The sequence below is a fragment of the Hemiscyllium ocellatum genome, chromosome 6 (assembly GCF_020745735.1).
Source record: "Hemiscyllium ocellatum isolate sHemOce1 chromosome 6, sHemOce1.pat.X.cur, whole genome shotgun sequence".
Classification (NCBI taxonomy): domain Eukaryota; kingdom Metazoa; phylum Chordata; class Chondrichthyes; order Orectolobiformes; family Hemiscylliidae; genus Hemiscyllium; species Hemiscyllium ocellatum.
The window spans coordinates 60,222,712-60,238,848 of NC_083406.1; the positions used below are offsets into that span (position 1 = coordinate 60,222,712).

The 16,137-nt window shown below is 39.3% G+C and overlaps 1 protein-coding gene across 1 annotated transcript in view; it reads right to left on the minus strand.

Moving 5' to 3' along the window:
* Window positions 1–9,813: 9,813 nt before the first annotated feature.
* Window positions 9,814–16,137, minus strand: part of LOC132816927 (coiled-coil domain-containing protein 81-like) — a 93,603-nt gene continuing 87,279 nt past the window's right edge. The window contains exons 14-15 of the mRNA XM_060826952.1: window positions 12,525–12,650; window positions 9,814–9,943 (exon numbers count right to left, since the gene is read on the minus strand). Of these exons, the coding sequence (XP_060682935.1) occupies window positions 9,814–9,943; window positions 12,525–12,650 (256 nt within the window). The remainder of the gene's footprint in view (window positions 9,944–12,524; window positions 12,651–16,137) is intronic.

Sequence of the window (16,137 nt, forward strand, 5' to 3'; positions counted from 1 at the left end):
AAGTAATAGATCAACCTGCTCCAGAAAATCCATGTTATGATCCCAAAGTTTCTGATCTTAGAGTAGGATAGAGGCTGGCACAACATCAAGGGCTGAAGAATTTCTTTAAAGAGTTGCAGACCATGACTAGAGCTTGTCAGCAACCTATAAGTTCACTTATTTTGGCAGCACACTCTCTTGCGCTATCCATACTGACACTGAGACAAATACACGAATTGCCAAAAGCAAAATTTTTTAAGCATCACTTTGGAAATACAGAAACATGAGTTTGTAGAGTCTATCTCACTGTACTCCTCACTAGCAAAACTTGGACCATGTATCAGCATCATACTGTGAAGCTCAATCACTTTCACTTGACCTGCAATCAAAATATCAGATAGTGAAATGCATATTCATGCTGTCATGCCAAGCATCCAGACCACATTGATAGGTGCAATTCTGAGTTATGGGTGTAAGTTTGCTCGCTGAACTGGAAGGTTTGTTTTCAGATGTTCCATCACCATACTAGGTAACGTCATCAGTGAGCCTCCGGTGAACCACTGGTGGTATGACCTGCATTTTATTTATGTGTTTAGGTTTCCTTGGGTTGGTGATGTCATTTCCTATGGGGATGTCACAGGAGTTAGCCTGGTCATGTAGCCAGAATACCTAACATTGAATTTGCCAAAGTAAATCCTTCATGTAGAGCTTAAGTTTGAGTTGAGATCTCATGGTGGTCAAAGGATGTTCTACAAAGACCCTCTGAAGCTTCATTTAGTGGCTTTAATATTGACTTTGAGTTTTGAGCACCCTACCCAAAATCACTGCACATCATGTGCAAAATCTATTTTTTTCTGTAATTTTCATACAGATTTATACGAAGTCTACAGAAATTACATTTTAATTTTTAAACATTGATTTATTGATTTCTCGCAAAATGACTAACAATCAGAACAGTTAAGTATTAAAAACACACACACAATAATAGCAATTTGACAAGTATTTAACTTTTGCCACATTTAATAATACAACTGGGATAATGTTTACTTAAGTAATGCAACATTTTTTCCCAGAATTTTTTACTTTAAGTAAAACTTATTATTTAGGAAGTTGAATCAAAGAGTAGCCGTTTGTCAGTGCAAAATCATGATACAGTATAAAACTCTAGAAAACCCCTTTGTAGTTCCTACTCTATTATTTATGTTAATAAAAGTTACAGAGAAACTATTTATATCTTATGTTGCATACTTTCTGCCATTTAAGATGGCCTCTTTTCAGATAATTAGTAGAATTTAAAAAATCAAAAGAGCATAATACACAAAAATAATCTTTGCCCTGCACAGTGGAAAATATAGGAGAGGATTTAGTTAGTGCTTACTTCCCATCTGTCCTAGTATATCCTGGCTTGATGTAAAGTTTGTTTTGTTTCAGTAACATTCCTCATTAACTGTTTTTAGATGTTTTACCAAATTAAAATGTTGTTGAACTGTTAGTTGTTGTTGCTTGTTGTTGATTAGAACTTTACTCCTTGACTAAGTATCTTCAACTGTTTAGGGAACCTAAAGCATTGCTTTTGGAATATTAATAAGTCTTTACCATGATGCTGGTTCAGGCCTTTCCTCATCTTCTCTGGCAGATGTCTTCAAGTGGTGACCAGAGAAAATGTAAAATTCTAATCAACAACAAGCAACAACAACTAACGGTTCTACAGCATTTTAATTTGGTAAAGCATCTAAAAATAGTTGATGAGGAATGTTACTAAAACAAAACAAACTTTACATCAAGCCAGGATATACTAGGACAGATGGGAAGTAAACACTAACTAAATCAGCACAGCATACAAACAGAACTGCACACTGGTACACTATATGATACAAATCAGTATGAATTATAAAATATTATCTATGAAGCTTCTCATCAACCTCTGTTTTATGTGTATAACCATTTTTTAGTTGCAGTAAAGTTCCTTGATTTACTCAGTCATTACTGAAATAAACAAAGAAAGGCAATGCCAAATACTGCTTAAAAAGTGAGATCTGAACTTTGCTGGGGTATACCATTTACTCTGATATTTCATTAAACTAATTTTCATTCAGTTATAGAATAACTTATCCTGCTTCCTTTGGCAAGCCAGGGAACATGCCTATCTCATTTTTGTACCTGCACTCCAGTTCACAGATGAGAATGACCCATTTTCTGAATTGCACTGGGGTTAACTTAATTAACCATTCATTCCAATAACAATTGTTTTAAGTTCATGTTTTCAGAGAGCTTTTAAATTGTATAGGCAGAGAAAAATTTTTATAGCACTTTTCCCAATATTTCCCAACTCCCATAGATGACTCTTACTATAAAATCATACAAATGTTAAGGCACAGAAAGAGGCCACATCACATCTCTGCCAGCCAAAAGATGAACCATCCAACCTAATCCAACTTTGCAACATCTGGTCCAATACCCTGCAGGTTATGGAACTTAAGTGCATATCTAGATACTGTTTAAATGTGTTGAGGGTTTCTCCCTGTACTTCCCTTTAAGAGTGGGTTCCAGACCGTTACCATCCTTTTGGTGAAAGTATTTTTACTCAACTTGCCTGTGCTCTTTCTACCAATCACTTCAGATCTATGTCCTTAGACACTGACCTCTGAGCCAGTTAAATATACCCTTTCCATCTAGACAAACCAGGCACCTGACAATTTGTACATCTCAATCAAATCACTGTTCGGTCTCCTCTGTTCCAAGAAGAATAATTTCAGTCTATCCAACCTTTCTTCACAGCTAAATTTTTCCAATTTTGGCAACATCCTCATAATTCCCTTTCGTATACACTCTACTACAATTACATCATTTCTGTGTAATGTGGTGACTGAAATTGCACACTCAAGTCATGGTATAATTATTAAGGGCTTATGCCAGAAACGTTGATTCTCCTGCTCCTTGGATGCTGCCTGACCTGCTGCGCTTTTCCAGCAACATATTTTTCAGCTCTGATCTCCAGCATCTGCAGTTTTCACTTTCCCCATGGTATAAGTAATGCTTATACAGCAGTAACAGACTTACTTCCCCACTCTTATAGTCTGTACCTCAGCTAATATAGGAAAAGATTCCATATGTCTTCTTAACTAATTTATTGATCTGTTCTGTTGCTTTCTGGGATTCATGGATGTGCACTCTAAGGTTGCTCACTTCTCTAAATTTCTCATTTTCTCCCATTTATTGTGCATTCCTTTGCCTTGCTTGATCTTCTCATATGCATCATTTCATACTTCTCCAGATTTAATTCCATTTGTCTACCTAACAACCCATCAATATTTTTGTACAATCTACAGCTATCCTCCACACAATGAACTACCTGATTGATTTTTATGCAGTCTTCAGACTCTTGATTGTGCCAAAACATGCCAAAAAGTCAGAGGGCCTAGAACGGAGGTTTGAAAACCCTTTCAAACTTCCATTTGCAAAAACATCCATCAGTAGTTACATTTTATTTCCTGTCATTCACCAATTTTGTATCCAACTTGTATTCCCCTGAACCCCATGGGAGTTTTTTTAATCCATCTGTCAGGTGGAACCTTCTGAAAAGCTGTGCTTAAATCCATGTAGACCACTTTAACTGTATGGCCTTATCAATCTCTGTGCAGAGTACTTTTTACCTTGCTTATCTTGATCATATGTGAGAATATGGCTCACAAAAAAAAATAGGAAAAACGTGTCAAATGTGATTTAACTTTGGATATATAAGGCAGAATTCAATTCTCAGGTTTCAGTGGTAGATCCAAAGCCATTGCTAAATTAGAATGAAGTGGCTGGCCAAGGAGCAAGATGGAAGCACTAGGGTCCATCTAATCATGTGATGGACTGGACTGGCAGGCATCAATCACAGAATCAGTTGATGAAAAGACAAGTTCCAGTTTTGGACGTAATGCACAAGCAGGTCAACTACTTCTGCTCTTTCATTGGTAGAGTCTTCCACGTCCCATGAGAATGATATATAGCAGAGATATAGTTGAGACATGCAGTGTTCCTTCTGCCACAGGACATTCTGGCTCATTTTTTGAGCTGATGCCTGCAGAAGGGAGCCCTGATAATTAGGAGCACAGTATTTCTAGACAGTAATGGAGACTGAACCATGTGTCACAAGTCAGAAGAATGAGACTCTGAAGTCATGTTTACCAGTGAATGAAGAGATATTTGCAACAGTCATGGACAGGAGGAGGGAATATGCATATAACTAACTAACTGTGTTTTCTGAAGGTGGTTCCATGCTCCATAGTAACAGGCAGCAGTTGAGATTGGGACAGCACTGTCTACCTCTGAATAGGAGGATGAGAATCCTCATACATCATTCCCTTGGCACCCGCCATCAGGATAGAAACACTCACATTAATGAACCAACATTTGCATGTGAACAAATGAACAGGGGTAAGAATGGGTTACCAGCAATGTGTTCACTCCTATTTAAAAATACTCAAATGCTTTGCTTCTGCCACCCTTACAGGAAGAGAGTTCCAAGGACTCTCATCCCTCTGCACAAAACAATTTTGCCTAATCTCTGTTCTAAATAGATGACCCTTGATTTTTTTTTAAATAGTGACAGTAAACAGATCTTGATTCATAAAAGAAAACATCGCTGCATTTGAGATCTGCACAGTCAGACTCTTCAACTGGAGCTTATCCGTTCCATCCATTCCTTTTCTTTCTATGCATTTTCGTCTTTTGTCCTCTTTTTGCTTCCTGACCTCAGACCTCGCAGCCTTGGAACTCTCGCCATTGGAATTCCCAGCCTCAACTCAGGCCTCGTGTGGTAGCCTCCCATCCTAGCATGGCAGGCTCTTGGCCTGGCATAGCAGTCAGCTTCAAAGCCTCTTGTCCCAGCGTGGTTTCCTCTCAGCTGGTATGGCAGCAGCCCAGCATGTTGGCCTTCAGGCAGTATGTGGCAGTCTCTCAGCCTGGCATGGTCTCAGCATGGACCTTCCAGCCTCAAGTTGATACCAGAGTGATCTCCTGGGCATGTGAACCCTGAGGTGAAACCCTGCGTGGTCTGGAGTCAAGGCCCAATGAGAACTGGAGGTTAGGTGCCAGCATGGACTGGATCAGAAGACCATTCTTCTGAACGTTTTTTTCTCTATTTTATAATTCATTCTTAAAATCTGCAATGGTCTTCTGGACTTCTTTATCTATTTTTCCAAGAATTGTAACTGAAAAAGCTATATGTTGAGATCTTTGTACCTAAGGTTGCACTGTAAACTGTGACTTGTACACTTTTCACTGTACTCATTTGAGTACATGTGACAATAAAGCTAATTATAATTATAATATACTTTATGAAGATCCCTCAGGATCGTGTGTGTTTCAAACATGTAATCACCTAATCCACTAAACCCCAGTGTATACAGGCCTAGCTTGTCCAACCTTTCCTTGTAAAATAACCTTTGCATTCCAGCTATTAGTCTGGTAAACATTTTCTGCATTGCTTCAAAATGTATTCCTTCCTTAAATAAAATTACAAATACTATGCACAATATTCCAGATGTGGTTTCATCAGTGCCCTGAATAACCTAAGCATAACCTCTGTACTTTTGTATTCAATTCTCTTGTAATCCATATATTAACTCTCCTGTGTACTTGCTGTACCTGAGTACTAACATTTATGCTTCATGCACAAGGGCAAAAGGTTGCTCTGCACCTCAGAGGTCTGCAATCTATTACATTTAGATATATACTTTTTTATTCTTCTTACCATATGGATCATTTCACATTTTCCCATATTGTTCTCCATTTGTCACGCCTCCGTCAACTCACTTAACCAACCTATAACTTTTGCAGATTCTCATATCCAATTCATAACTTACTTTCTAACCTATCTTTGCAATTACATTCAGGGTCGCAAGCTACAGGGTGCAAACCTGATGCATCTGAACATCTAATAGAGGCTATGACAGCCAAAGCCACAGAATTGTGAGATGCGAGGCCCATGCTGATGATCGATCTCAAGTGTTAACCACCTGAAATCTGTTGGAATTGCACTGAGAATATCTGGTGGTGTGCTGGAGGCAATGCAAATTGAAGTGTAGATGATGGATATGTCTAACCAGGCCATGAGTATTGCCATGTCTCAGAATGTCCTCCACTCAATGAGTGGTGGTGCTCATGGAGGGCTAGATTAGCCCCATTCACAGTGAATGCCAGAGATGTAGGCAGACCTGCATACCTTTGCCTTGATTATGCACTTAACACTCTCCCTCCATGTCTTCCTTCATTTCTGGAATGCAGATAGGTGGATCAGCTTCCAGCTGCAAATGGGGACTTCTCTGAAAGTGGTGATAGAGCATCCCCTACCCCACCGTCAGTGCCAAAAGAATCTCAAGTAGCCTCAGTGGCAAGGAGGGAGCCTCTAGGTGTGTAGAATCTCTTTATCATGCTGGAGGTCTCTAGAGGACAATATTAACAGTTATCCCAAGTCACAGGACAGGGAGGCCAGCAGCCTATCTTGACTTCAGCAGCAAGTACAGGGATCAAATTCCATAGAAGCTCATGTAAATATCTTGAAAACAGTACCTGGATGCAGCAGGCAAGGTACTGATATTAAAAGGCTATACATTTATCAAAGTTGTGCTGCTTCATTAAATAGTATTTATGTTGTTGATGTAGTGAATGTTTTTTTCTCAGTTCAAATGTATACCTTGCACTCCCACCTGCCTGCCTGTATTGGAGAGATTTGGAGAGATAGAGTTTGCCCATCACTTCAGATGGTGCATAAAGTGCCAATGGAGAGGCTGGGAGCTAGGAGATGGTGAATAATAACTGTCAAGTATAATTATAATGTTAATGCTTTGTATAAGGTGATGTCGATGTAAATAAAGCCAACATGGAGTTCTTATTGAACAGGTATGTCAGGAGTATCATGTTGAAAGTTAGTGTGAACCATAGGACTCTCTTGCACATCTCTGTTACAGGGAATTATCATCCTGTGCGCCTATTTTGAAACCTCCCACCCTCCTTGTCAGATGAGCAGTGCCAGTTATTCAAATAATCCTTATGCATGCCACCCCTTATGCTCTGCGAGTTTGTACAGAGCTTAACATCTCATAGTAAAAGAAAGCTTCTCTTGTGCATATTGCAGAGCTATCGACAGTCCAAGCAACAGAATTGTAATAATAAAAAGAAAAGGCCTGTTCGATCATTGCTCAGATCAAACCCTTGGCTTCCTCACCTGCATCATTATCCATACTTACATGGGTACATCTTGTACCAAGGATCCATTCCTAAGGCTGCAGCATTTGAAATTGTGAATAGATTACGTATTATAAGGGAATGGGCAAACATCTGTAAGATGCACTTTTTGTGTTCACAAACTAATTTAATGTTGAGTGAGTGGAACCTCTTCCAGCTAATGAACTGCTGGTTGGTCCAAGAGAGCATCCATGGTCACATGGGTGTAATCAATTATACCTTCGCTGTAATGGTTGCCGAAGCCAATAGCCCTCTCTGGCTGGAGAAATAGAAGAGTCTAAAATCTCTAGTGCTCTTGAACAATATATTGATCACCTCCTCAGTTCACCAATAAGTTGCAGCTGGGATATCCAGCACATGGGTCTTGTGGAAGAAAAATTCCAGAAGATGATCAATGCAATGGTAATGTTCAGATTCATGGACTTTGTATGTCCATCCAATGAGACACCAGCTTTTTCTGCAGAATCATACACAGGTTCATGAAAGCTTCCCTCAATAGTGGTAGTCTCCTTTAGCATTGACAGTTCAGCAACTGGAGTTACTTCAGCCCAATCTAGAAAACAGGTTGGATACATCATGGAATGTGACTGTGCAGCCAGTATATTTGGCACTTTTCTATGGTTTGCTGTACCAAAGGCTGGCTGTCTTGATGCCAGTGTTGCTACAGTGTGCCTCTGGTTCTGGATCTACTTTCCCTTCGCAATTTGGAAGGAGAGCCAGGAAGATTGGATTGACAGTTCTTGCTATCTGCCTTTAATATGCACTATGCCTGCAGGAATTGTCCAGTGGGTCAATCCACCTGCACCAGTCTGCCAGTGCCAGTGGTAGCCCTGCTGAGAGATGGCAGTCGCAATCACTGCTCCTCACATTGCTGGTCTTCAGCTTCTCAGGGCAAATTTACAGATCACATAAAGTAAAGGCTGTCTGCCCCATTTTTTTTCTGAATGTTTGCATTAAACCGTAAGGTAACTTTGAAGAAGACTGACTTCGACTTGTAAACATGAGGGCTCACCTGGTTCTGTTTTCTTTGAATGGCCAAGGAATACCATGTCACTTTCTAAATTCCAAAATTAGTATTGTTATCAGATGTATATAAATTTGACTTAAGTACCATACCTGGTAAATGAGAAGAAATAGCTTGCCACTGCATTGTAGCAGCACTACTCCTCCAATTGGCATTATATAGCATTACTGTCCAGTAGAGGGCTGACATGCCCCAACATTATTCAATTCATGTAAAAAATGAGGTCTGCAGATGCTGGAGATCACAGCTGCAAATGTGTTGCTGGTCAAAGCACAGCAGGTTAGGCAGCATCTCAGGAATAGAGAATTCGACGTTTCGAGCATAAGCCCTTTAGGGCTTATGCTCGAAACGTCGAATTCTCTATTCCTGAGATGCTGCCTAACCTGCTGTGCTTTGACCAGCAACACATTTGCAGCATTATTCAATTCATCCCAACTTCATGTTCCACTCTCTTTGAATTCCACATACACTGTGGTTCAGTGTTCAGCACTGCTGCCTCACAGCACCAGGGACCTGGGTTTGATTCCTGCCTCGGGTGACTGTCTGCGTGGAGTTTGCACATACTCCCCGTGTTTGTGTGAGTTTCCTCCCATAATCCAAAAGATGTGTAGGTTAGGTGAATTGGCCATGCTAAATTGCCCATAGTGTTAGGTTTATTAGTCAGGGGTAAATGTAGGGGGGTGAATCTTCAGAGAGTCGGTGTGGACTTGTGGGCCGAAGGGCCTGTTCCACACTGTAGGGAATCTAATCTAAAATCCAGATGTGTAGCATGTAAAGTTTTGTTTTGCACTTTTGCTTATGTCATCCATAGTGCTTATAGATTGTCATCCTATATTTTATTCATTTTTTAACCTTTCATTAAGTTATATATTTCAGCTAATCAACAGAAAGTTTTATCAGCAACTGCATCAAAAAAGGGCTTGGCTGGAAGTTGGTTGGGTTGGGGAATATCAAGCACTGGTCAAGCTTTTCAGTGTTCAAGAATTAAATATGGAGTGAATGTGCACACCATTTACTAAACCAAGCCATCCCAAGGTTTCTGCCCAAAGTCTGAGTTTGACTTAGCCAAATTTGTGTCCAAGAGCAATATATTTGGAGACTATACTATTTACAGATAGAGATTGCACTTCTCAGGACTAACATGAAAATTCATTTGAATATTAGCTAATCCATTCAGATTTCAGTGGCAGTTCCAAATCTTTTCAACAAAAATTGGATGTTTCCAGAAGACTGGAGCAACTTTATAAAGGTTTGAAGAAATCCAAATCGTTACATGAAATCTGAAGATCCCAAAGCAAAAAAAAAATTTAGTTAGCCTCAATGCATTCAAGAGTAGAAATGATTGAAGTGCCAATGTTGCAAAATGGATTTATTCTAAAATGATGGAAAATCTACTTGATAAAACAAAAAGTGATTAACAGTTCAACATATACTCCCTTGCAAAAGTAGTTCCACGAAAATCTAAAGGAAATATGCTGAACCAGTTTACATTATTAATTCAGATACTGTGAAAAGTGGGAATTCCCATGATTTTGATAGAATTTGACTGTCCATTGTATTAGGAGTAAGTTAATTCACTAATTTGTTCCAGTTGTAATGAATGTACTGTTCCAAATATTTGACTGGCCAATGTTTGATAAACGTCGTTGACACTGAAAGCAACGTCGATATTTATTACACTGATCAAGTAGGAAAAGTCCTCTAGCCCTGTAAAGTAAATTAAAGATAATTAGCATTGGCTTTATGTTAATTAACGCTTACTTCTTTAACATAACCACATTTTAAAAATTTAATTATAATTTTTTTACTAAGGTTGTCCTGCTAATTTTATGATTGCTTTGACATCCAAGAGTTTGACAACTCATTTTTAATCCTTCTGAACTGACTGAATATTAGGAAAATATCTATTTTAAGTAGAAATTTAAAGGAAACTTTTCAGCCTTCATACGCAGTTTATACTAAGTGGGACTAGAACATGGTGTATAATTGCTTACTGCACTGTTCCCCATCTTTGTTGCCCAGATCCTACTACTGGGATGTACCATGGTGCTTATCATGATATATCTTCAAATATGGGACAGGAATAAGACACCATTTTTTTTATAAACAAGATGGAGCGTGGCAGCTATTTAACACTGTTCACTGGGATGGAATGATGCATGGAGTTGATTGCAAGGCTGTGGAATCTATTCAGATAATCATTTAGAACAAATTAGGAGCAATACTTATAGATCAACCACCCAGCATTGTCATAGCTAGAGGCAAACCTTCTGTTGAATGACACTTGATCCAAATGAGCCAGTGAAATACAAAAATGCATATTTGTCAGCAATTGAAAGATGTTTTTTGAACCTTTCGCACAAATATTTTAATATCTTCTTCTCTATAATGTTAGGTGTGTGATTTATACATGTTGTAATATCATTTATTTTAAAGTTTGGATTTGAAATATTATCATGTGAGTTTTAGTCTATGTGTTTGAAGGGATTAATTATTAACTTGTAGATTTTCTGTAGCCATAAAGATTTACTTTACGAACAGTATGAGAGAGATGTGGTGCTGGAAAAAAACAGCAGGCCAGGCAGCATCCGAGGAGCAGGAGAATCTACGTTTTGGGCATAAGCCCTTCTTCAGGAATGACTGAAGAAGGGCTTATGCCCGAAACGTCGATTCTCCTGCTCCTCAGATGCTGCCTGGGCTGCTGTGTTTTTCCAGCTCCACATTTTTCAACTCCGGTCTCTAGCATCTGCAGTCCTCACTTTCTCCTAGTATGAGAAAGATTTAGAGTTCCTGGTGTATAATGGAGTTTTGTTTTCACTGGAAGAGTTTTTCATAATATGAACAAAGTAAACGCATTAGGCTTTCAACTTAGAAGTTTTGAGACTGACTTTCTTTTCCGCTTAATTAAGATAAAAATTTTGGGTTTCAGTTTAGCAGTTTGCAGAAATCTCAGCTGCAGGTGGATATGTAAAACAGCTATTCCTGAGAAAGGCAGATTGTTTACAGCAGATAAGAAATAGGTTATCTCAGTGTTAGGAGTTTAGTTTAAAAGTATCAGACCATAAATGTTTGGTTAAAACCCTGAAAGGGTTATGTGAAACTGTGAAGGCTTCACGAAGTTCCACTGTTTTAAGTAATGCAATGGTGTTGGGATTGATAGGATGGTATTTTACCATGTTGTGAAATCTTTAAGTGCCTGTTATGTTTAAATGATTTGGTTTATTCTATTTTATCTTCATTGTTTTTGCATAATAAACTTCATTTTATTGTTAAAATCAAAGCTGCAGCATTTTATGCTTGTGTCTCAGTGAAAGACCACATTGTTTAAACCAGAATACATACCACAATCTGTCAAGCACATTTCAGTCTTCAATCTGACTTGTCCAGTAATAATATCAGCTATGATCTAAATAACATTCAATTTCCAATTTACATTATTAATGAAGAATTTAGCAGGGTGATAAATAGCTCAGTTTCACAAATCTCAGATTAGAAACAGGACTGTTATTAAAGTTATTTTTATATAGTCGACAAAAACTTTGTCTATCATTTCTTTCTTGATGATTATGAGCTTTTTATATGATTAGAAGAAATGTTTCACCTCCCCACAGTATTCAATAAGTCTAATCTGGCAGGTATTTAAACCAGGAACCCCAAACCTTTTCATCTAAACCTGGGAGTATACATTTGGTGATATTCATAAGCTCTGCTTCTGTCTATCCACCCACGTCACACTCTCCCCAACGCAGCATTAGTTCTCTAAGAACACTTTCTATGAGAATACTAATAAGAACTTATTATTTTATTTCTCCACACACTATTCCCCAATATTTGTCTGTTTCAAAATTTTCCCTTTTCCCTCACATGCCTGTTTTTCTTTGTCCATTGCATTTTTATTTTTAAGTGTGGTTCCTTTACGAGCTAGTAATATGGTCCTTTGTATTCTAACTTGATTTTCGCTTTAGCCAATCACCAACAACTGGGATAGTGAGAGTTCCAGTGATCAGGCGAACATTTTCTGGTAATGGCCCAGATTTTGAGATAAGAGTACTAGCAATCATCATTCGTAAAGTCTGAAACAAACAGTAACTCCTGATGATCACATATGTGGATAACTGCAGAAATCAGGAATCATTGTTGTTATGTCACAGTTCTCTTCGAAATGGTTTGACGCATTTACCTTACCAATATATTGCATAGAATGGCTTAAAGTACTCTAGTTGCATGATAGATACAATCACGTTGCTTTAAAGTATTATGTGTTAGCTGTGGTAGTTCATAATCTTACTTTGAGTATCGATTTTCTTCATAGTTTTTCAGTCGCTTCATTGTTACATTATCAGTCCATGCTTTTTCTAATGCTTTACGCATTCTCTGCAGATCTTCATAGCGTTTTTTATGTTCATTTATTAAGCTGTGGAAAATAGAAAACACCATTACCAAGTAACATAGCTGCAGATAGATACTTAGCCTCCTATATAAATTTCACGTTTACCAAACCTCACTCCAAATGAAACCTACGGCAAAATGAGCAACATAGAACATAAAAGTTACTGTGCAGTACAGGCCCTTCGGCCCTTGATGTTGCACCGACCTGTAAAATAACCTGATGCCCATCTAACCTACACCCATTATTATCCATATGTATGCACAATGCCCATTTAAATGCCCTTAACATCAGCGAGTCTACTACTGTTGCAGGCAGGCTGTTCCACGTCCCTACTACACTCTGAGTGAAGAAATCTATCACCCTTCAATTTAAAGCTATGTCCCTTCATGATAGTCTTCACCGTCTGAGGAAAAAGGCTCTCACTATCCACCCTATCTAACCCTCTGATTATCTTATACCTCTCGACCAAGTCATTTCTCAACCTTCTTCTCTCCAAAGAAAACAGCTTCAGTTCCCTCATAAGACCTTCTTTCTGTACCAGGCAACATCCTAGTAAATCTCCTCTGAATCCTTTCCAAAGCTTCCAAATCCTTCCTATAATACAGTGACCAGAACAGTACACAATACTCCAGGTGCAGCCTTACCAGTGTCTTGTACAGCTGAAGCATGATCTGATGGCTCCAAAACTCAATCCCCTACCATAAACGCCTACCCACCATATGCCTTCTTAACAACACTATCAACTTAGGAGGCAACTTTCAGGGACTTATGCACCAGGACACAGAGATCTCTCTGTTCATCTACACTGCCAAGGATTTTGCCATTAGCCCAGTACTGTGCATTCCTGTTATTTCTTCCAAAGTGAACTACCTCACACTTTTCCACATTAAACTCCCTTTGCTACTTCACAGCCCAGCTCTGCAGCTTATCTATGCCGCTCTGTCACCCACAACATCCTTCGGCACTATCCACAACTCTGCCTACCTTAGTGTCATCGGACAATTTACTGACCCATCCTTCTACACCCACATCCAGATCGTTTATAAAACCTACAAACAGCAGTGGTCCCAAAACAGATCCTTGTGGCACACCATTTGTGGGAACATTTGCTATCCTCCAGCACTACTCCTGTCGACAATGATGACATAAATATCCCAGAGAATCAGAGGATAAATCCCACCCGGCCCAGGGATCTTATCTACTTTCAGATTTTCCAAAATTGCTAAAACCTCCTCTTTGTCAACCTCAGTCCCATATAATCTTGTAGCCCGTAGCTCTGTATTCTCACTAACATTGCCCTTTCCCAATGTGAATACTGATGAAAAATATTCATTAAGCTCTTCCCTTATGTTCTCAGATTTCACACACAACTTTCCACTACTATCTTTGATTGGCCCTAATCTTAATCTAGTCATTCTTTTATTCTTGATATATTTATAGAAGGCCTTAGGGTCTTCCTTGATCCGTTCCACCAACAACTTCTCATGTCCCCTCCTGGCTTTTCTTAGCCCTCTCTTTAGATCTTTTCTGGCTAACTTATAACTTTCCAGCCCCCTATTGGAGTCTTCACACCTCATCCTCACATAAACCTTCTTCTCCGTCTTGACAAGAGCTTCAACTTCTTTAGTTAACCATGGCTCCCTATCTCGACAACTACCCCCTGCCTAATAGATATATACTTATCACGGACCCTCAGTAGCTGTTCCATGAATGAGCTCCGTATTTCAAGTGTGTCCATCCCCTGCAGTTTTCTTCTGTATCCTGTGCATCCTAAATCTTGCCTAATCATATCATACCCTTGCAGTATATACCTATCCCTGCCCATTGCTATTATAAACATAACATATTTTACATATGTTTAAATATTGATCTGTATGTAATAATGTTAATTGATACTTCAATATGTTTTCAACATTACAATATACAAATAGAGTTGGTTCTGCTAATAATGTGGTCGTTCCGTTCTCATGCAATCCCATGTGATAAGAAATTGCATAACAGCAGTACTATTTAAATTAATGGGACCAATACATACTTTAAAAGTTTGCACTTTAGAAACAGGTGGCTGCATAGTCAAATATGTACTGACAGTCTGGAGCCACCCTGCACAGTTTGTGACATTTGTCCCAGACATGGCAGACAAGGGCAATTTCACATCCCATCTTCTGTACAAGAACCTGGCAATCTTTATGCGTGAGGTAATGCAAACAACTGCCATCCCTACGCCCAGAAACCCCAGAGGAGGCCATAATGCAAGACCCTGCAAGCATGGTCTGAGGTTGCCACCCAGGTATTGCCTCCACCAAAGTAAGTGCCACCACCTTTATTATTAATTAATTTTCCTCCAAGATGAGTTGAGGTTTCTTGACATTTGGTTCCTCATTCCTTTTGAGGAGAGGACCCTAACTGTGACCACTCCAAATGGCTAACTGTTGTCCAAGCCACTTGACTGGCAAAGTAGGGCTGTGCATGACTTAATATGCCATAGCCCCTGCCTGAAGGGTGTCTCCCTTGATAAGACAGTTGAAAACAATGACAAGTTGCCAACCATGACAGGTTGTGCCTGTGCCAAACAACTGGTTACTCTGGCTGAAGGGGCAATGCACAAAAAGGCAAAGCAAGTCAAGGCAGGGATGCTGTGAACATCCAGATAGACACAAATTAAGTGAGTGCTAAGACAGCAAGTGAACTGCACTGGTATGCAGCTTGATCCAATCTGTAAGTTGGATGTCTGTTCTTGGACACAAAGTGTCCTTGCAGCATCATTGCAATGATAGTTGCAAGTATGCCCAGAAGTATAGTTTTAAAGTGCAGAAGCTATAAGTGGGTTGGAGATGTATCTTGATGATGCAGAGAGGCTGGCAGGTTTCTGATGCCAAGGTCAATAGACATAGGATGAGTGTGGTTGCTGCTCATGGATTGTGCCCTGAATTGCTGACTACTTGGTGTCCAAAGTGGGAAGTTCTTTGGACCAGGTGGCCAATGGGAGTTGGTAGGCACCTGTTCAGACTTCCATGTTGAGAATTCTCAGTATCTAGTTTCCTCACAATAATATAGGATGATGCATATTAATGAGGTGAGATTTCCGTTAACGAGGCTGCCGACAAGCGATAATCCCTTTTAAAAGGCATTTTGCTGCTATATAACAAGAACCTCATCTCAGTGCCCAGAACTCAGTTGGAAAAACTGATTGTCCCTGATGCCAAGTTAGCCTCACTCAAACTCTCATGCAATTACACCAGATTTCTCACTACAGCCAGTGTCATTCATGTCCCAGAAGGTTCTGCCTGAAGATTATGAGGGTGCCTTAGATACTAGGCCTATCACCTTTGGGATCCAGATCTATTCTGTCACTCAAGTGTGACCTCATCATATTGGATGGAATTCAATACACAGCTCAGCATTAACCCTTTCAGTTATTAATACCTCATACATCTCCACCCAAATATTTCCTTTAAATGGCCATATTTTTCCTATTAAGGTCACATATTCATGCCTGCCATCTTTAGTC